General features: G+C 35.8%; 2 protein-coding genes and 1 long non-coding RNA gene across 4 annotated transcripts; all 3 read right to left on the reverse strand.

Annotated features, from left to right (window-relative positions):
• Positions 1–2,204: 2,204 nt before the first annotated feature.
• Positions 2,205–10,628, reverse strand: LOC118280666 (facilitated trehalose transporter Tret1). 2 transcript variants are annotated; one of them, XM_035600953.2, is made up of 3 exons: positions 10,444–10,628; positions 8,135–8,270; positions 2,205–4,531 (listed from the first exon to the last, which is right to left on the reverse strand). In XM_035600953.2, exons 1-3 carry the CDS (start codon positions 10,486–10,488, stop codon positions 3,198–3,200), a joined length of 1,515 nt encoding a protein of 504 aa, XP_035456846.2. In that variant the 5' UTR covers positions 10,489–10,628; the 3' UTR covers positions 2,205–3,197. The 2 variants fall into 2 exon arrangements, with proteins under 2 accessions (XP_035456846.2, XP_035456847.2); XM_035600954.2 differs by lacking the exon at positions 10,444–10,628 and having other exon boundaries at positions 8,139–8,270.
• On the reverse strand, positions 8,772–9,686 carry LOC126911610 (uncharacterized). Its single transcript, XR_007706134.1, has 2 exons — positions 9,521–9,686; positions 8,772–9,105 (listed from the first exon to the last, which is right to left on the reverse strand). It is a non-coding gene; the product is annotated as an uncharacterized LOC126911610 (long non-coding RNA).
• A 2,659-nt stretch (positions 10,629–13,287) lies between the features above and the next one.
• On the reverse strand, positions 13,288–19,543 carry LOC118280802 (facilitated trehalose transporter Tret1-like). Its single transcript, XM_035601183.2, has 3 exons — positions 19,432–19,543; positions 15,224–15,359; positions 13,288–15,102 (listed from the first exon to the last, which is right to left on the reverse strand). Exons 1-3 carry the CDS (start codon positions 19,453–19,455, stop codon positions 13,817–13,819), a joined length of 1,446 nt encoding a protein of 481 aa, XP_035457076.2. The 5' UTR covers positions 19,456–19,543; the 3' UTR covers positions 13,288–13,816.
• Between the last annotated feature and the right edge of the window lie 2,101 nt (positions 19,544–21,644).

Consider the following 21,644-nt stretch of genomic DNA (forward strand, 5'->3'; position numbering starts at 1 on the left):
AACACATTGTACTCATTATTGAGATTGGTATTTTCATTTATTTATTGATAATTATTCCATGTCTAGATCATCATTCGTTCATTCAAATGTTCTCAATTATTTAAAGTATGAGGTTGTTTAGAAAACAACACTTGCATTGTAATGTGACTTTTAATTTTAGCTATTACTACATCAGATGAAAATTAGGAAATTGTGTCTTCTTATTTAAACATTTTCTACTATAACTTACTATAAAAATCAGGTCAACTAGTATTACTAAGTAGGTGCGAATCAAGTTACCTATTAGCTAGACAAATTGAATTATAACATGAGGCCTTATCACGTTAGTATAAGGTTGATATTAGATTAATTCTTATTTGTTTATCTTTCTTTTATTTGTACAAATTGGATACGATGTAAAGGCGTTGTTAACTGTATAAACTCTGCTCACAGAAAACCGATGAGAAACAACACTTGCGTTGTGATTCATTGTGTAAGCGAGGTTGCCGGAGACCCAATTACCATCTTCCCAATCCCTGATTCCCCAACAACCCTTAAATTCCTAATCCCCAAAAGGCCGGCAACGCACTTGTAACGCTTCTGGTATTGCGTACCATCTGGTGATCCGCCAGCATGTTTACCGGCTTATACCATAAAAAATAATTGTTGGAAAGTATCGAATACTATCAAAATATTTTATTTGTGTTTTCATCCTTAAAATGTCAATTACTTATTTATTTCTTACTAAACTTTGTTACTGTTTCCATTGAATTATTTTAGTTTTATTACTGTCATACCGATAAATAGAAAATATACCAATTTACCGTTGAAACAAATACCCTTTTATCGTATCCAATTTGTATAAAAATATACAATTCATATAATATTTATGTTTGGACTTAAAATAATTCATCTCTGTATATTCCAATTATAATTATCAATGATTTTTGACATTCAATTTATTTAATTTAACCCAAAAATGTCAATCGAACGTAGATTAAAATTATATTAAATAGGAAAATAAGTCATTTTTGGGTTGAAAATTAATTGTTAATCATTTTATATTCGCTATTCCAAAAATTTATATTAATTTTATGTTTTGTATTCCATTTTTAGCATTATTTTGACATATATGCTTTTGACTATTTTTACTAAGATTATGTATAACAATAGTATCGAATTTTGCTGGCAAATGATAGCTATACAATCACTGACACTCTTTTTTAAATACATTTTTAGCTTTTGTCTTTAGTGTTAGCCAAGAATTGTTTTCTATTTATCTTCAAATACATTTTAGTGTTACTTTAACTTGAACAAAACATCGAATGACTATCAAATCTGTAGTATACACTTTAGACATAACAGTAAGTAGGTACATGGTGTTCCACAATGCCACACAGATGGAAAATACTGAAGTTAGACAGTTTTACTGAAAGAAGACTTCAGTTTATTTTCATAAACAATTCCAATTGCATTCTTAGTATTTTAAATAACTGCCTGGTTATATCATTAGAATTTAAAACGGGATATCTACCATGTTTATTAGTTTTTATGAGTTTCCGATATTTTGGTTCAGTTCATCCGTGATCATGGCGCTTGCAACAGTGCCGAAATATCGGAAACTCACAAAAACTAATAAACATGGCAAATATCCCGTTTTAAATTCTAATGATATTACTAGTGACCATGTCAGTTTAAAAACTTATAACTATATCTGGTTGAACCAGGAATCGAACTGTGGCATTGAGGGACACCTTTACACGGTAATAAATAACACAAAGTTTGCACCAAAATATTGTATATGACACGAAATGTTTATTTATATTATATGTACTATATTATGTTGACTATATCTAAGTGTAATTGTAAAAACAGTATTTTTATAGCAAATTGTGATATGACAATAAATGATTGATTCTATTTTTATATTTTTGTTTTATTTTATCTTTGGTTTGAACCCAAAAATCATGGCGCTTGCAACAGTACCAAAACATTGGAAACGCATTATATTAATAAACATGGTAAATATCCCGTTTCAAGTTCTAATGATAATCTCCAGATTCATTACACGTTTGTACGTTCGTATTTACGCACCTTTGTGTGGTCGAGGGTAATGTTATCATTATCTTCTGCCGAGAAATGTCCACTGCTGAACAGAAGCCTCCTCCTTTAGTCCTCCACGTAGAACGATAAGGTAATATTATAAAACAAAAAAAAAACTAACAAAATATCATGTCATGTTTATTACTTACAATTAAGTCTTAGTTTACACGCATAGGTGGTTAAATTAAAACAATAAATTAATTATATTTACAATAACTTTTGTCTTTTAGCAATTGTTGCATCTTGGTAGTTTCCCTTAGTATTCTATAAAACTATATAAGTAGCTAATTGTGAAACTAATTGATTTGTCAGTTAATATAAGTTGTCCGAAATTATCTGTTGTCGACTGATGAATTATATAATAATACCTTCAGCCCGTGGCTTCGCATTAATTAATACACATAAATCTTCCTCTTGAATCGTTCAAATAAATTCCTAATGTTTAGAACAATTTAACTTTTTCAATAACAAGGCCTTATGGTGAAAATTATATTACAGTTACTATTAGTTTCACACAAATCATAGCTAATTATGTAACAATTACAATTGGAATAATGTGTTTTATAATACATAGCGATTCGTTCAACACATTAAACATTATAACATAGTCATAACATAGCAAGATGTTACTGAAACGTTATATAATTGCAGAACAGACAACAATACGACAGATACTTGGAAAACAACACTATTATGGAAAATAATTTGTTCACTTACTACATAAGTACATATTTACTATCAAACTATGTCACTTAATCTACAACATTCAGTATATAGAATATAATCAGGCGTTACTTTGCGGAAATCCATGCTACACTAACAATACAATACAATACATATTTAGTTTTTATTCATTTTTTAGATGTATTTTAAGCATGCGGTGTGCAACACCACCCTCCCGCACGCAGCAGAGGTGCAACACAAAAATACACACACGGTACGCAACAAAACACTCGACGTATGTTTTACTCCTCCACGGTGCATTTTTAGGGGATGTCGAGCTGCGGGAGCCTCCTAAAAACTAAAAATATACTGTATTGTTAGTGTCCTAAGTTCAGAATGTATGTCGATAGGTAAATTGTCTAAATTCCACTAAGATTACTTAAAATGTACAATTATAAAGTTATCGGGTTACTGCATCTTCTATCTGCAGTGATTGCTCTTATAGAAGCTAAAGATTGCACAGACTTCAGCTCCTCAGGAGACAAAGGTCTACCTCTGAACTCGTCTTCAATATCCTGAAGAGTCCTATCCTTCGTTTCAGGCAACAGATTCCATACAACTAATAAACTATAGATCATTAAAGACGCGTATATTAAATAGGTTCCATACAAATCTATAGAACTTAATAAAAATGGAGCAGTTTTTATGGTAACAAATAAATTCGTCGAATAGAACAACACGCTGATCCCTCCCGCCAAACTGCGGTATTCCAGTGGAAATATCTCACCAGCTATTATGAAACATAGTGGCAGTGAGCCTGTGGCTACAGCAAACATGTGAATATGTATTATGGCTATCCCAAAACTAAACTCGTCCATGGAAATGTGGCCGGTTTCCTTCGCATAGGAATATGCCGCGCAAGCTATCAGAGCAGTAATATTTATACAAACTGTCACACCTAATATAGTTCGTCTTTTCACTTTCTGTATCACGTACAGTGCTGTCGTGTTCGCTACTATTCTGTGCACGTCCAGGGTCAGCACCAGTAGTGGTATGTTGCAGTCCTTGCCCACCATCTTATGGAACAAGTCTATGGGGAACGCCACCAACATGTTGATCCCGCTCCATTGCCCCAAGATGTAGATGTGTATCATTATGATGATCGGCTTCATAAACTCCTTTTTCTTCACCGTTGTCTTGAAATACTCCACCTGGTTCCTGAACTTCTTTATCCAGGACTTCGTTTGCTGCATGTCTGCTTTAGCTTCTCTAAGCAGAATGCTTGCTTCTATCATTTTCCTTAGTTCTTCTTCCTCGGTGTCGCCTCTAAGCCATCGGAAGGATTGCTTGCAGGCATCATATTTGCCTTTCTGAGCCAACCAGCTTGGAGATTCTGGTGAATATAATACGATGAAGAGGTCGATGAAGGAGATACCGCCACAGATTAAGGCTGTGGTTTGCCACGTGAAGTATGCTCCTAGAGAATGTACTGCCATCACTGCCATGGCTATGGAAACTGATATCGTCATCAGAAAGGCTCCTCTGTTCTTCGGGCTGGTGTATTCTCCTATTAGAAGTGATCCTAGGGAAGTGCACATGCCCATGCAGAGTCCCTGAAGGAACCTGGCCAGGAGTAGGATGGTGATGCTGTTGGCGAAATAGATGGCTGCCCAGCCGATGATCAGTGGCACTATGCTGATCAGGTTGGCAGGCTTCCTGCCGTACCTCGACATCGTTGTCGGTGCGATGAAGTTCCCGAAGACCAGGGACATACCGGGTATGGCCGCTGGAAATTAAAATAAAGATCCATTTCATTAATTCTATAGCATTTTGTTTTACATAATGAGCTCACAGGAAACTGACGTGAAACAACGCTTGCGTTGTGTGTCGTTGTGTGAGTGAGGTTACCAGAGGGTGAATTATCCCCTTCCCAATCCCCAATAAGCTTTAAATTCCTAACCCCCAAAAGTCCCACAATACATTTGTAACGCTTCTGGTGTTTTGGGTGAACCGCCTGCTCGTTTACCGGCTTATACCAGAAAAAAAAAATGGGTACCTAAACAGAAGAATACAGTGCACCTGATGTTTACCAAGTTCGGTCGTAGTGGTGATAGCCTATAGCCAATTACCTACAACCTATATTATCAAAATAAATTAAGTAATATAGTAATTTGTATCAATAATTAGCTGAAATAAAATGATGTTGGCTCCTCATGGCGCGGTCACACCGTCCCGCCACTAGATAAGGGGTCAAGGAGATAGCAAACACACTGACATATAAACTAAACACTGGTTACAACTGCAATCTGATAACATATCACTATATAGGCTGAATCATGTAACAGTCTATTTACGTTTTAGAAGATATTGTATGTGTTTTATATAATATCCGGGTTTGTTAGTAAACCTATCATATTATGGATTTATTTCCTTGTTTACTCGTTTTGGTGTCATAAGAACCGACTATGGGTGCTTTTTTAACAGAGATGTGCTGTGAAATTATGTAACCGTTTCCACTGATACTAAACTATGAAGTTGTGCTACAAAGATGCGTAGCTCAAGCATGCGAAGTATCGATAGTAGGGAAACCATCCATAGCACAGATACAAAGCTGAGTCCGTTTCAACTAGTACTAAGCTATGTGTAATGTGGAAGCCAAACACATTCACAGCAACGTTGCGTAGCACAACTCTGGTCTGTTTGTCTGTGTGTGTCTAATCTACTAATCTCTGTAATGGCTGAACCGATTTTGACGGGATTTTATTGGTAGGTAGACAGCTGATGTACTAAGGAGTTACTTGGACAACTTTTACTTAAGCCGTAATCCACGCACGTGAAGCCGCAAGCATCAGGTAGTGTGTTAATACATATCTACATACATAATATGTATGTAGTAAATACACTCAAGTACACTAACAATACATTATAGGTGTACTATAAACGGAATTAAATTAAAAAATCTAGTACTATAAACGGAATTAAAATTAAAAATCTAATACTATAAGCGGTAATAAAACTAAAAATCTAATGTATTGTTAGTGTAGCATTGATTTCCACGAAGTAACGTCTGATTCTATTCTGTATACACTCAAGTAGTACCTACATTTGCGGGGCACGTTTTGTTCGAGCACATTTCGATTAGTGCCGGTCATAGAAGTGCCTCGTGCTTGTCTAATTACTTGACAAAACATAGCGACGCGTGTAATGTGGCTAATACAAGCTAATGTGGTACTGTGGGAGAATTAGAGGTTTGCCATATAGCTATGCTATGAAGATGTAATAGCTAAACTATGTGACCGTTTCCACCGGTACAAAGTTATGTTACTGTGTGAGTAAGATGTGCTATGCTGATGCGATGCCGCAAGCAACAGCTGTGCGAGGAAGGGATACTATAGTATACATCTCTGATAGAAAAGCACCCTTATAAGGGAACAGCGGGCTTTATGTACCTGAAGTTCCTAGATGCCATTTCTTTCTGTAATATAAAAGCGAACCTCTAAATGCGTTGCTAAGCGCCAATCTCGAGAATAGCTGAACCAATTTCGCTTACCTATTCTTTTGTTGGTTTTGTTGGGAGATGGTTCTTATGCACTTAATGATGTGCAGGAAAAAATTCTAAGGTGAAACAATGTTCGCGGGGTCCGCTAGTTTCTTATAATTTAGGAGAGGTTCTTATTTGAATTATATTTAGAAATTCGTGTAGCGAACCGCCTAGGTAACTTACACAAGAAAAAAAAGTATTTTTTCAAATTGGTAGAATGATCTATTTATTAATATAATATGATAGTAAACGTCCCGATCGGTTACGAACATGGTGGCAAGTCTAAACTAGACTCGCCCACTACACAAGAGATATTATAGTGCACAAGTGTGTGCACAAGCACAGATGCATTTTCTAAAACCGGAGAGAGTTCAAGCCCGGGACCAACGGACACATGTACTTTCCGAGGATTGATAGGTATATAAATAGTACGTACTTAAATATATAGGATTATTTTAGAAACAAAAGGAAAGCTGTCAAAGTTAAAGCATTAATTTCAATTAATCCTAAATTAGGCACTTTTGAAACGTCAAACTGAATTGTCCGTCAGTCTGTCTGTCAGGGAAGCTAGGTGCTCATTCCAAATTGTAGCTTCGAATGGAGAAGTACGAGCAAGAAACTCCATAGCTGATAGGTTGACATTGGAACACATATGGCACTATCAGTTTAAAATAGGGAGGCACTTAATAGTAATGAGTACCCACTTATACTTATAGGAGAAACATACGCATCATTCCCCCTTACATGTAATATCTAAAAGTGTATGATAAAATGATGGTTGCCTCTTTGGTTGAACGATTACAAGCGTGACTTTTGAGCAAAATGTCTCGAGTTTCATTCCTGACACGAAGACACTTAATAATATCTCATTTATTTAGAATTTCGAAAACTTCCCAATCCAAGATTTCCCTTTAATTCCTATCCCCCGAAAGGCCGGCAACGCACTTTGTCTTTGGTGTTTCGGGTGTCCATGGGCGGCTGCGATTACTTACCATCAGGTGACCCGTCTTGTCGTTCACCGGCTTATAGGTACCATGAAAAAACTAAGAAGCCTACTTCAAACTACTCAAGATCCTCATTTTGACCTCTCGTTCGGCAATCATTATGTATGATAGAAGTATTAGAAAATTGAACACGTGCAAACTGTGTAGTCAACAGCCAATAATGAATATGTCATTCTTAATAAATAGCGTTACCTACTTGTAGACCGGGTGGTGTCTTATACACGGGACTAATAAATAACGCATGTAAAGAAGTATTATGTTACACAAACATGTCTTCGTTTTATGTATTGTTAGGTATTACTTTTTATTTCCAGATCACACAAGCGAAAGTCTTGATGTATTTTTTAACATAACTGTATTAGGTTTTTGGATCTACATTCGGTAATGTTTTAAACCCCTACACTACTTTTCCGAAAGTTGAAACCGTAGTTTTTACTTTAGAACACAATGGCTTTTTTGGAGGGGTGATAATCTACCAATGACTTCTCCCGCACTGGGTGAGGCGAGGAGGTGTCAGACTCTTACTGACTAAAATCCACCCCTTTCCTACTCCTGCTTTGAGCTGTAGCCCTGGTAACCCCTTAGGTTGTTCACAGCTTTGGAAGAAAATAGTGGCTTATGGTACGTTCAAATTTCTTTTACCTACTTCGTGCCCAAATCTCTCCCTTTCCACCCATTAATTAAAAGTAGCACTCGTTGTGTCACATGCCTTTAATTCTTTTACTTACAATACCTATACCAAAAGAAACAATTACGTCTTCTATAACTATCTTCATTATTTTTTTAAACAAAATCTGATCTAATTCGTATTAAAACTAAAGAAAAGCGAATTAAGTATACCAACCTACCCAAGATCCAGAAGTGACATCAAGGGGTATGATAGACCCAGGTCTCTTGAGCTGTTCCAGCAGCGCGGTGGTGAAGCCGATCACCAGCCCGGAGCCAGCCATGTTGAGGGATACGCCAGCAGTGACGAAGCACTGGAATCAGTCAGTTTAGGAATCATATAACCTGTTTTTGGGGATTAAGATCAAAGGCTAATTAATACCTAGGTAATTAGGATAAAATTCCTGTATGGGGTAGGTAACTCTTAACTAACGTCGTGTTTGTACGACTAACATGCTTGGAAGAGGCGAAAGTTAAAAAAATACCTAACTCCTATTGCTATAAGTGGCGCTTTGTAGTTTCTGCTCTTTGTTTGTTACCAAAACAATATGGTTTTATGTACCTAGTACCCTAATACAACCCGCTACACGTTGCACGGCAGCTAGTTGCAAAGTCTCTGTGCTAACCGTGCAGTCGTATTATTCACTGATTTCATTAGAAAAAAATAAGATGACAATATATACGCGGCCTGCTATACAAAATTGTTATATGACCGGTTATATATGGTTATGGTTTTGGTCAAAACGAATAGTGTAGGGGAAAGTGGGGGAAACACGAACACCTAAGGGAAAATGTAAATAAAACAGTGGAATCACATCACAGAGTTTCTTTAATTATTAAATTATAAACTTTACTTATCTAGCTAACGTATTGCTAATCAACATCATTATTTTTTTAAATAAAATATAACAAAATGACCGAAAAACAAAACCCTTAGTGTTCGGTTTTACCCAACTGATGTCGGGTAAAGCCGAACACCAAGTGGGGTAATCACGTACTAACATTACTAAGGTAAATTGTAGTTTTTGGAACACAAGTATTTGCTGCTCTGCCAATGCTGAGTTTCTTGGTTTGAACATCGACTATAGCCTTTTTGAGATCCTCTAAACTGTATTTAGTTTCAGTTTTTCTTTTATAATTACGGGGCATCTGAAACAATTTATTTGATGTTTAGCATTATCAAAATCACCCGACAACATAACTTAGTGCCACAAAGAAATCAACATAAACTGGAAAACACTATGCCCTATTTGCCAGTGGCTAGTTGGAAAAAAATATGAACAGGGAACTAACAAAAAAAGGAGAGAGGAGTAATGCCGAACGTTCGAGATTACCCGACATGCAGTGTTCGCCTTTACCCCACCGGGTCGAAAAAATAAAATGGAAAAAATATTTAAGTTATAAAACTTTAACCAAATGCGTCACTGTCATTTGAATGGTTTAGTATGTAAGTTTCCCACTATGTAAAGGTTAAATAACTATTCTCAATAGAAATAAATCTACACCAAGTTCAATTTATCAAAAAATTACATCGAAAACATTTAAAATATTAAAATTGACATACCTTGAAAAGTACGTGCGTCCGCGTCTCCCGTGTCGTTGACTGGCGCTGGTGGTGGCGTGATCTTTGAGTTACCGGCGAGTGATATACGGCTATATCTTTCTAACATATTAAAACTATTGGGTTCGGGTTTACCCCGCGTTCGCGTTTACCCCACTTTCCCCTACTTGTAACCTCTTACTTATCGTCTATTATAATGTTCATAAATGATTTTAATCAACGCCTTTTTTATGGTCCCAAACAACCAAATGCTGAAAGCTAAATAAAACTGTCTACCTAATAATAAATACAAATGAGTAAATATTGTGTCATTTAAATAACGAACTACTTTCATTTAGTTTAATATTTAGGTATACGCATGTTAATATAACTTTGACAAATGTAAGTTCTACCTACTTACTTACTTGTTTGCTTAATCCTAACATTAGAACTTAAGACGATTTATCATGTTTATCATCACTATTGCAAGCGCCATGATCACGGATTATTCTTGATCATGGCGCTTGCAACAGTGCCGAAATATTCCGATATTTCGACACATTACCCATGGACATAAATAAACATGATAAATATCCCGTCTTAAGTTCTAATGTTAATGTTAGTGACCATGTCAATTTAAAAACTTATGTTTGCTTAATTGTCAGTAAGTAGAAGTACCTATGTAGGTATATTTTAATAAATCTCTATTCACGATTAATTCGTACCTATGTACCTACATAATTTGTCTATTATATTTTATACATACACAATAAAATTCCAAAACAAATTTAAAATAACATTTCTAATCTAAATGTAAAACATAACATAACATAACCAATAAAAACAAATTCTAATCTGCAATCATTTGCCTACAAAACAATTTGTTAGCTAAAAGCTCCAAATAACCAACAAGAAGTTTTTAAAAACAACTTTATAAATGAACAAACCTGCTTTACAAACGGCGTAATCCATGTTTTTGAGCAACCCATCATATATTGCACATGTTCACACGTCTAGTGTCCACTCTCGACACATATTTACTAAGGCCCCCTGTAGATAAGGGGGTAACCTCTTAATATTGATATTGTAAAATGTAAACTACAACACGCATTCTCATTGGTCCGACCTTGGTCTAACGAAGTCTATTTTAAAATAAGAACTGTACACTTAGTATGAATTTCCTTTACTTTTAAAATAATCGCGTTCGACACTCTGATAGGTTGGTTCAATCGCGCCAGCCAATCAGAGCGCCGAACGCGCTCTCATTTCGTTTTTGTTTAACGTAAATCAAACTCGTACTAAGGGTGCTGTATGAGTATGAAGCTCTCTAATTGGTTGGCGCGTTTCAATTGAACTGCTACTGACCAATGTTCTTTGGTTATTAACAGTACTTATAATAGTGAAGTGGCTGTTGAGATTTGTTCCTCAGTATGGTGCGATGTTTTCAAATTATTTTGTTGACTTGTTAATAATACTGTCATGTGTATATTTTTTTCTACTAGACTCGAATATGTACAGAATTCTTTCTCAAGCATTCTTGAGAAGATTTTATATGGATAGTTTATAGAAAAAGAAGCTTGTCTTGAAGACTCAAGGAGGTCCTTAAGTTCTAGGACCTCATTAAGTTAGGTACCTATATAGTGACTTATTTATTATGGTTGTCATCATACGAGGCTGAGGTTTTGTGTCGTGGACGTGCTTATTAACATTACATTTCTGTTATTTTATCCAATTCCTATTGTATCTTAGGTAGTGTACAATATTAGTAATAGAATGTCTGCCTAGCCACTGGGTTGAAGGCATGAATATAATTATGTATGCCATGCTTCTGTAGTTATATTTAATGTTTTTATAAATGTAAGTACCTACCTATTTGTATAACATTTTGTTTAAAGTTATTTAACAAAAATGGATATAAGCATACCCATAATATGACGTCGTGGGTACCCAGTAGAACGCCAACCATTTGCCCACTTTTATAACAGAAACAGTAGATAACCAATAAAAATTCTAATTATTTACATTTTATAATCTGTCAAGATCCTGACATGACATGACATCCTGTAGTTCCTCTGTCATTAATACCAAAGAGTAGATTAAACAGGTGTAGGTTAATGCAGACAAGTGCTTTATCTTTGCTTTATCTATGTTTTATCGAATGGGCTCAGTTGCATGCTGTAGGGGAGGTCTATTGCAGTACATAACTGGCGTAGGCGTGTGACCACCACAGATAGGGTCAATTACAGCTGATACCCGATACGGAGCCGCGGAAGACTAAATGGATTGCCGGAGCTCCGGCGCGAAGTGTAGGAGTAGGAATGGGGTGGTTTATAGTCAGTAAGTAAGGGTTAGTATCGCTCATTAGATCCGGCGGCCGGCCTCGCCTTGAGCGGTTAGTATTCTTTATTTTATTTATTTATTTTATTTTATTACTTTTAAGAAAACTTACAGCTAATACATCTTTTAGTTATTTGACAATAAGTGAAATAAGGCCAATTACAAGTTTCCACTTATGAATTATACAAGATAGGTATAGCCAACACGACATAATTCGCTTACGGTACACACCGAAAGAATACACATTTCTGCATCATCATCATCATCTTATATGAACATACGCCTCGTCACTGCGATGACTGCGGGTGGACGACGGGTGGCCCACTCGCTACTCACACGCTTACCTTGCGTGGACCCTGTGTGGACCACAGTACGATTACACCTGTACCAATAATTTATTCCTGCAACTCTTTTAAGACATTCATAAGCTTACTGATGTAATAATGCATAATATAGTTATTAAGTTATTATATTAATTTATAATGGCTAATAAATGCAGATTAAATCATAATAAAGATAGAACACGGTGTTTACTGATGCGGAGACAATGTTGTTGCACTTATGCAAGGCTGATTAAGTCGAAAGAAAGTTCAATGTCCTACAGAGAGACATGAGTGCATGTGTGCGCCACTGAGCTTGATCTCTAGTACTCTCTTCGAGTGCAACCATTTCAGCCACTTTTTTGTGAATAATCTAATGACCTATTCCTGGCTTGGGATAGACCGGGAGGAGGTACCTACTTGCTCTAAGCAGGCGGTACGTTTTTTGTGACCTACCTACCTGTGACATGGACAGGGCATCGACTCTGATGGACTTTAGATTTTGTGGTCTGATGAAGTTATGTCTCTTTGCTTTTACCGTCCTTTTTTATGCAATAGAGGGCAAACGAGTAGACAGGTCACCTGATGATAAGTGATCATCGCCGCCTATGGACACTTGCAACACCAGAGGAATCACAGATGCGTTGCCTGCCTTGCGGGTATCGTTAGTTATAGCCTTCGATTTATAGATATACTAACTTTGCCAGCGGCCTCGTCCGCGTTCCCTTGAGGAAAGAGTATCATATCCTATAACCCATGTCAGCTCATACACTGTCCGTATTCCAAATTTCATCAAAATCCATCCAGCATTATTGACGGACAAACATCCAAACATAAATAAACAAAATAAGGGTTTTATGGACTATGTCCAGTCCCCAGTGTCCCTACTACTGGACAGCAGAGGACTTTCATGGGTTGTAGATAATGTCAAGCAATAAGATTTATTCAGAGAATATCGTCATTAGTTTCTTTAGACCACAAGGAATTCAACTTCAAAGTTGTAGAATTTGTTTTTATACATCCATATCATGGCTCCTAATCTTCGAAAGATAATGCACATCTATTACCCTCCACCCACATTGTAAAAATCCTTATCTCCTGTTAAAGTAATGCATACAAAAACAACATTATCCATTGTTAACATTTATTTACAAGACTTAGTATCTACATTAATATCTAATCATAATTCATCCTAAAAGAAAAACACAATGACTTGTTAAAATATTAAAGACATTTATTAATTTATTGCTAGATCTCCAAGTGTATTGCGCGTGGAGAATCGACGAATATTGTATTTTATACAATATTAAGATAGGTTACGTTTCATTGTTGGTATTTAAAGTAAATATTACGAGTATTTGAACACTTATTCACAATCCTTCATTCCATGGTAAATGAGCAGACGGATCACCCGATGGTAGCAATCGCCACCGCCTATGGACACCCGAAACACCAGAGGCGTTACAAATGCGTTGCCGGTCTTAGGGGGTTAGAGATTTAAAGGTTGTTGGGGAATCGGGAATTGGGAAGGGGAATTATTTGTTAGGATAGAATAGACACTAGCACTTAATACTAATACTTATTTCTAAATCACAGTCTTTTAGTGTATTTATTTTATACCTAGCCTATTTCGCAGTCACAGTCAACATGATGATCACCGAATTCACTTCACCATTTTAATCTTAACTTCGGCATCTTCGTCCATCTTGTTGTCATCTTTGAACTTGCCATAATTGAAATAATCCTCAATCTCTTGAAGAGTCCTATCCTTAGTTTCTGGTAGAATGAAATATAGCACCAATAGAGCAAGACCCATAACTCCAGCGAAGACAGCAAATGTACCATACACCTTCAGATGTATGAGTAGATACGGAGTCACCTGCAGTCCAGCCATCACACCACACGATATGAAGATACCTGCTGCCGAGGATCCAACTCCTCGATGGCGCAAAGGAAACACTTCCCCTAACAACGCTAAAGGTATCGGCGTACAGCCCAAATTGGCAAAGATGAAGTATCCTGCAAACAAGCCTATAGGTATCCAGGCCTTGTCGTTCGCTATGACACCCTCTTCTCTTAAATACAGATAGACACACGCTGCCATCATCACTACACACGCGGAGAACCCGGTGGACAAGAGTAGTGTCCTTCGCTTCATGATCTTGACAAGTATAGATGAAGAGACGGCACTGCATGTGATGATCAGATCAATACCCAAAGTGTAGTAAAAAGTCTGAGACTTGTTGCCAGTCACTTCTCCGATAATTTGCAATGCGTACGCGGGGAACAAGTGTCTACCACTAGTTTCCAGGACTATAGAGCTGATGAAGATAATAAACAGTGGTTTGAGGAAATCCCTTTGGGTTAATCTATGAAAGAAACCAACAATATTATCACTGCATGTTTTACTCTCCACTGGTTTCGATCTCCGTTCCATTTGAGCTTTGATTAATTCTTCCATTTCATTGAAGGATGCCTCCGATTTCCCCCTCAACCAATAGAAAGAGTCTTCACTTTTTTGGAACTGTCCTCTTGACGCCAACCACGCTGGACTTTCAGGCCATGTGTAAATGACCAATAAGGATAGCACGTACGGCGTTAGAGCGATTAGGGCAACTGTCCTCCAATGAAAGAAGTGGCCAAGGATGTGAACAATCATGCCTCCTAGACATACTGCTGCTGTTTTGAGGTTTAGGAAGACTCCTCGGTACTTGGGGTCTGAATATTCTCCTATAATGATGGCTCCTAAAGAGACGGTGGCGCCGGCTGTTATGCCACCTAGAATTCTTCCAATCATGAGTGCTGGTATGCCTCGAGCGAGGTATATGAAGATCCACCCTATAAATCCTGGTAGGATCACAGCAGCGTGTGACAGTTTTCGGCCGTATGCGTCCATGAGGTAGGATGATACCAGGAACCCTGGGATTCCAGAGAGGCCAGCTGATGATGCTGTAAAAATTACAGGAGATTAGATACGTATACTTCCTGTATTGGGTATAGATGAGGCATAGTACTAAAAATTTGACTGTTTTCCTTAATTGTAATTATGAGAAGTCTCCATGATACAGACCCAACCATGATGCAGTATGCAGATCAGCCTTGATGGGGGAGTCAGGATCCTTCAGGGCAGGTAGGAGGCTGGTTGGGTAGCTGAGCACCATGCCCTGCGCTATCATGTTGGTCCACACCGCTGACACCGTCCATGCCTGGCGAGATAAGAGACAGTTAAATGAAAAAAAAAATTAGTTGAAGATGACTTAGTTACGTGTTAGTTAGACAACGTCCCTTAATCTATAGATCTTACTGACTAAAAACCACCCCTTTCCGTCTTGCTTTTGGGTACTTTTCCACCAGAGATGTGCTATACTACGTTACTATGGATGCGTTTGGCTTCCACCAATTATATTTATCGGTACACATAGCTTAGTACTGGTGAAAAACGAACTCAAATTAGGACAGCAGTATATTTCTAGCCTTGCTCGGTACATCCCTAATATGCCTGCCATTAAAATTAAAATTATATCATAAAATACTTAACGTGAAATTGAAACTGTGCTCGGTATTTAACAACAGGCTCGTTTTTTAAAACAAATATTTTTCTCTAAAATTCTACGTGAGATAAGAATGTATTTAACTTGCAAATGCAATCTGTGTTTTGCAAAATCTACTTAAGTACATATCTTATGAAGTAATCAGTGTTTATGATGAACTTGATTTATTTAAGGATTATGCCGAACAGTAAATAGTGCCAACAGTTTACTCAAAGTGAGTGAGAAATATAATGTTTACGGTTTTCCGTTTTCCTTCTTAACTTACATTGTATTAATCTTTGGAAAACAAGTTTAACATATAGCTAGAGATAGTGCTTATACAGGTGTTTGTTGCATCGTGTGCCGAATTGAAATGGTCGACTAAAGGGGTGCTGCTAGCCTTTCATACCTTATAACACTCCTCATGCCCTGTGGATTTTATTGCTTAATGCCTTCCTCGATAAATGCACTCTTTGTCATTGGTCAAATCGAACCAGTAGTTTTGAAGATTTGCACGTTCAAACCAACAAACGAACCCTTTAAATTTTATATTAGTTAAAATTTTTAAAACTGTTTTGTTATAAAACTATTCACGTAGATTTTATCACTTGAATAAGAGTTCCGTTGTGACATGAAACTAACAGAGCTTTTCTCAGTAATTTTTGCATGAGTAAACACTTATTTACCGACTTCACAAAAAGGAGGAGGTACTATGTTCGGCTGTTTGTATGTTTTTTTTTTTTTTTTTTTTTTTTTTTGTATGTTTGTTCATCGAATACTCCGTCAATTGTCAACGGATTTTCAAAATTCTTTTTTTGTTCGAAAGTAGATAGTTCTGAGGTGGTCCCATTGTCACCAAGTTAAGATCCGATGATGGGATCTTAGAGAAATCGAGGAACTCCTCAAATATTATAGGGAACTATATAGTGATTTTGGTATATTCATCTAGAATTGAAGCATTTACAGTCAAAAAGTAACCTTTGAAGAGGTGGAACTGATGAAGAAGACCAGAAATGGCCAATGGAACTTCATACTCACAAGAAATCACAATAAAGTTATACTCCGTCAATTGTCGACGGATTTTCAAAATTCTTTTTTTGTTCGAAAGTAGATAGTTCTGAGGTGGTCCCATTGTCACCAAGTTAGGATCTGATGATGGGATCTTAGAGAAATCGAGGGAACTCCTCAGATATTATAGGGAACTATATAGTGATTTTGGTATATTCATCTAGAATTTTATTGAAGCATTTATAGTCAAAAAGTAACCTTTGAAGAGGTGGAACTGATGAAGAAGACCAGAAATGGCCAATGGAACTTCATACTCACATAGAAATTACAATAAAGTGAATTAAGTGACTGTGACAATACAAATAAATAAAGTAGTTTTTGAGATAGAGAATTTTCACCGACTTTTTTAGTTGCCATACTGAGTATCGCAACTAAAAAGTGTGAAATAAAATACTTTTTACAAAAAAATAAACCGACTTCACTAAAAAAGTTAAAAATAACTTTAATTTCGGAAGTCGGTGTAACAAAAAATAATACCGAGAAACACCGACTTCCGGAATTAAAGTTATTTTTAACTTTTTTAGTGAAGTCGGTTTATTTTTTTGTAAAAAGTATTTTTTTCAGTTTAATGATTATTTATTTACTCAGCTTAAATGACTAATTATAACTACGTATAACAAACCTATGACAATAATCAAACGTTATTAGTAATATTTTACTGATAAATATTTTCTCAACCTATCTTAATCCAATTATTTTCAAAAGATCATTTAGATTACAAACGTTTGTGTCAATCTATGAATGACAAACTGATAACCTCCTTTTTTTAAGTCGGTCAATGTATTATTGAATGACCAAAAATAGTAGGCTGGTACTTTTAGTGTGAACAAGTGACGAATATCAATTACTTAGTTACATTATGACAAATTACAAAAAAATATATTATTTATATAAAATATTAAAATTTCTTGAAAGTCAATTGTAAGTAGATATGATAAATATTTGGTTAGTTAGGTAAGTGATAGTTATCTAATTTGATAAAGTACTTTATTTCTTATTTGGAATTAGATATTAGTCATTTGTTATGTCATAGCAGATAATATTCACATACATACGTATTGTAAATAATGTGTGGGCCCGGGCACTCTTTTTGGGTCTGATGCTATTCTCTGACTTTCCTCGATAAATTGTCTTCATTGCAATAAAAACACATATTGATGATTGATTTAAATTGGAAATTGTGTAGTCGTTTCAGTTGTGATCAAACATTGAGCCCATTACAATTAAAATGTTTTTGCTGTCCTATTACCTATAGAAACTAACTAACTAAACGAACTGAAATTCTAAAACAAATAGTATTATAGTGGAAATTTATTATAATCATGTTTTCCATCACCGTTAGTCAGTGGTGAAAAAGTACATATCATTTGGAAAAATTCACATTGGTGATTTGCCGTTAGTAGGTTTCGTACCCGCACCCTCACGCACGAAAAGCGGGCGTCTTAAATCTCCGGGCCACCACGATATTGGTTATCACCAGTAATCAGTTTGACCTCAATTATTAATCAATCAAAATCTATCTATTTATAATTGAGGTCTTCATTAACAGTCCAATGTTGCACTTTTCTCACCTACTTTCTCAATGATAAAGTGCAGCCAATAATTATGAATTACCATTGCAACGCCCTTTGAGTACACAAGTGTTTCTCACGATAGCTGTCATAATTGGACCAAGTACAACCAACTAATTATGTCATTAGTTGGTATTGGCGACTGTAATCCGCAATTTATTCAAAAAAAATTTCGTCAGGGAAGATGGTGGCGCAGTGGTTACATGCAGGGCTTAAGTTAGATGCATGTCTCCCTAGGGATGGGTAGTGACAGGCTTACACTGTGGGGTCGGCAGTAGGTTTATAAATGAAACGGGGGCGCCTTACAGGTGCTGAGAGTGGCCACCAGGTTGGGGTTTTAGTGAGGTAAAAATCCCACACTCCCAAGTCTTTCCCCCCAAAAGCTGCATGCATCTTTTTAAGGTTTCGCCCTGTCATAAAAACGTTACCTATTTGATAATTTACCTATACAAAAAGTAAGAATAAAAGACAAGGCATGACTTGTCGTCTAAATAAAAAATAAGGATCACTAAAATTGAGTACGCGTTCTATTTTCAAACTGACCGACTACATTAAGTTGGATACCTAATTTATTTTTCGATGGCTTTTCATGAAAGATAAATAATCTACAATTACCTACTAGGCTGTTAGTCTTTAATCTATATTCAAATAGTAACGTACCAATTTGTTAATTAAAGTATTTATACACTCAATGTATGGAAGGTCATCTTATTTAGGTTTTAATTCTATTCAATTTAATTAGTTCACGCAGTTTACTGTCTAAACTGGTAGAAGGTAGTTAACCTTTCTTACTATCACTGTTAAGGCTAAAGTAATAATAAAAAAAAATTACCTGACATACCCCCTTTTACTAGACATACTATAACATCGATAGTAATGGATAAAAGTAGTTACTTTTTGAAACACCATGCATGCCACAAAAAGCTGATTTTTCATCACAAACTTAAAAATACTAAAAAAATCGATTCGTTTTTTAACTTTACCACAGTCTAATTGTCTTTTTTTGCTAACAAACACCAGTTATTTCACTTACACATCACATTCAGAACCGGTAAAAGAAAAGTTCACAAAAGAATTATGTCGGAAAAAAATATTAAAGAAATCTGTACCTGTCTAAAGAAAGGAGGCACCATCCTCACTCAATGAGAGTCACAGACAGAATTGGCGACAAAATAATCAGCATTATACTGCTTGCTCTAATATCTGATAAAAGAATTTATTGGACCAATTATACATTAATGCCTTTATTGTCTTTTGTTATTAGTGTTTATTTTTCATTATGTTTGTTTGTTTATTCAATATCTTCGAGCTTCTGATATCCTTTAATATAATTATGTTAGAACTTTTCCTTAAAATGGCGATAGAAACGAATTTGCAAATCATTTGCAAAGTATAACAAATGTGACCAACAAGGAAACAGGGTTACAGTTTCATTCATACATTATCCTAGGAATATTAGAATATCTTAAGCAATTAACGAAAAACATTTTGGCGATATATATATTAACCGACGAGCATGCATGAAAAGACTGATGACTGTTGATGAAGCGAAAGACCATGAGGATTTCGATCAAGTTACAAAAAGAGGGGTTTTCTAGGATAATAAACAGATAATTAAATCAGTTTATCCTCTGTTTAATAACAGCAGCAGACAGTTTGTTTTATTAACCTACATTGCATATTATTACATTGTGTGGAACATAACGCCTTTTTACCTCAAAGGGGTAGGCAGAGGCACACGTTATGACACTTAATGCCACTGTATATTGTACACCCTATTTTCGCCCTTTGTGTTATAAGTCCCATGTAATAGGGGAATTGCCATATACTGGGACACAATTCCAGACTCCGTGCTACTACTGAGAAATTATCGAAAAACTGAAAAAAACCCAGTAATGCTTTGTCCGACCAGGGAATCGAACCCGAGACAGTGCTTCTAGTATTGGCATATAAACTACACATACTTTTTTTATCCTTACCAATCCTTACATTATGTATTTTTTAGCTTCCAACATTTTTATAGCTTTGTGTGAATGAAGTAGGAAAAATCATGTTAGTATCGTAATATTTAAACGTTAGTGCTCGATGCGTCACTATTTTGGGAATCAAGTTGAACTGTCATTTCCATGTGTATACTTAGAAAAACTTACTCATAGTATTTAGCCTAAACTTATAGACCGGAAAAATGTACCTTATGATTAATTATTCTAACGACCATTTTCTTCCTATCAAATTGATGTTTTTGAATAGGCACTTTTATGGAACAGAGAGTAAAGTTCCCTAAGAAAAGGAGGATTCTCCGACCTGTCGAGGTGATCATGCCTTGCGGACTTTCTGTCTAACCGATGTTCGTTGGGATTTTCTATCCGTGTTTATTCGCATGTAAACTTCAGTAGTTTTGGACATTAGCGCGTTCGAACAAGCTAACAAAAACAAACACTTCTCTTCAGCTTTTATACAAAGCAGTTAATACAAGATTTTATGTTTTGAGCTTAACACCGTTTAATGAGGATTTACAACAAAAATAGCCATATTTAAAACCTCGTCACTGTTTTATATCTTCATATCGAAACATAATTTTATTGTTTTGATAAATACTATTAAAAACAATTATTGTTGTCACTAAGATTGCTTATCAATTGATCTCTTTTGAAACCAACTGTCGGTTGAATGTATCTTTATCTAAATGTCCATGCAAGTTCACTTAGCAACAAGTCGGATGATTTTCGAAAATGTCGATAAGAGGTACTTTTTTGGTTTGTTATTTAAAGTATTAAACTTTATTGCAGAATTATACATGTTTATATCCTACAAATTGATTAATTTATAGCCTATTTTCCTTTGATTTTAGAATTTTACTTATTTTTAATTAACTATTTTAGATTTTTTTCACTGTAAGTAATTAATATATATATAAAGACTTTTGCAAGTTCTGGAAACTGAATTTTCTTATTTTCATAAAATTGCGTTGCTAATTCATATTGTAGTTGATGCGTCGTCACGCCTTCTATCTTCGAGTTTTTTTTAAAAACCGAAACCAACCCATTCTTTGCCCGACCGGGGATCAAACCCTAGACCCCTTGCATAGCAGTTGCACTTGCTACCGCTCGACCAACGAGGCAATCTAGAATCTAATTAACAAATATATCAGTAAAAATTGCGTTCAACCCTTCTTACCCCCTAGGGTTAAAACTATTAGTTTGTTGCGTTAGATATACTATCTTTACACACTTGTTTTGATTGGTTATCTAGTAGATAAGAAACACGTGTATACTATCATAATGTTTATGGGCTGGTCCCAATGATAATAATCTAGAATCTA

Source organism: Spodoptera frugiperda, chromosome 16, assembly GCF_023101765.2.
Source record: "Spodoptera frugiperda isolate SF20-4 chromosome 16, AGI-APGP_CSIRO_Sfru_2.0, whole genome shotgun sequence".
Lineage (NCBI taxonomy): Eukaryota > Metazoa > Arthropoda > Insecta > Lepidoptera > Noctuidae > Spodoptera > Spodoptera frugiperda.

Bases quoted from the DNA above. Each gene is read 5' to 3' on its own strand.
- LOC118280666 (XM_035600953.2), bottom strand. From the start codon at position 10,488: ATGATGGGTTGCTCAAAAACATGGATTACGCCGTTTGTAAAGCAG. The intron at 8,271-10,443 runs GTTTGTTCATTT...GACTGATTCCAG, and splicing joins TTACGCCGTTTGTAAAGCAG to TGCTTCGTCACTGCTGGCGT. The intron at 4,532-8,134 runs GTTGGTATACTT...TTTAATTTCCAG, and splicing joins CACTTCTGGATCTTGGGTAG to CGGCCATACCCGGTATGTCC.
- LOC118280802 (XM_035601183.2), bottom strand. From the start codon at position 19,455: ATGGTGCCTCCTTTCTTTAGACAG. The intron at 15,360-19,431 runs GTACAGATTTCT...TTATCTCGCCAG, and splicing joins TGCCTCCTTTCTTTAGACAG to GCATGGACGGTGTCAGCGGT. The intron at 15,103-15,223 runs GTCTGTATCATG...TAATTTTTACAG, and splicing joins GCATACTGCATCATGGTTGG to CATCATCAGCTGGCCTCTCT.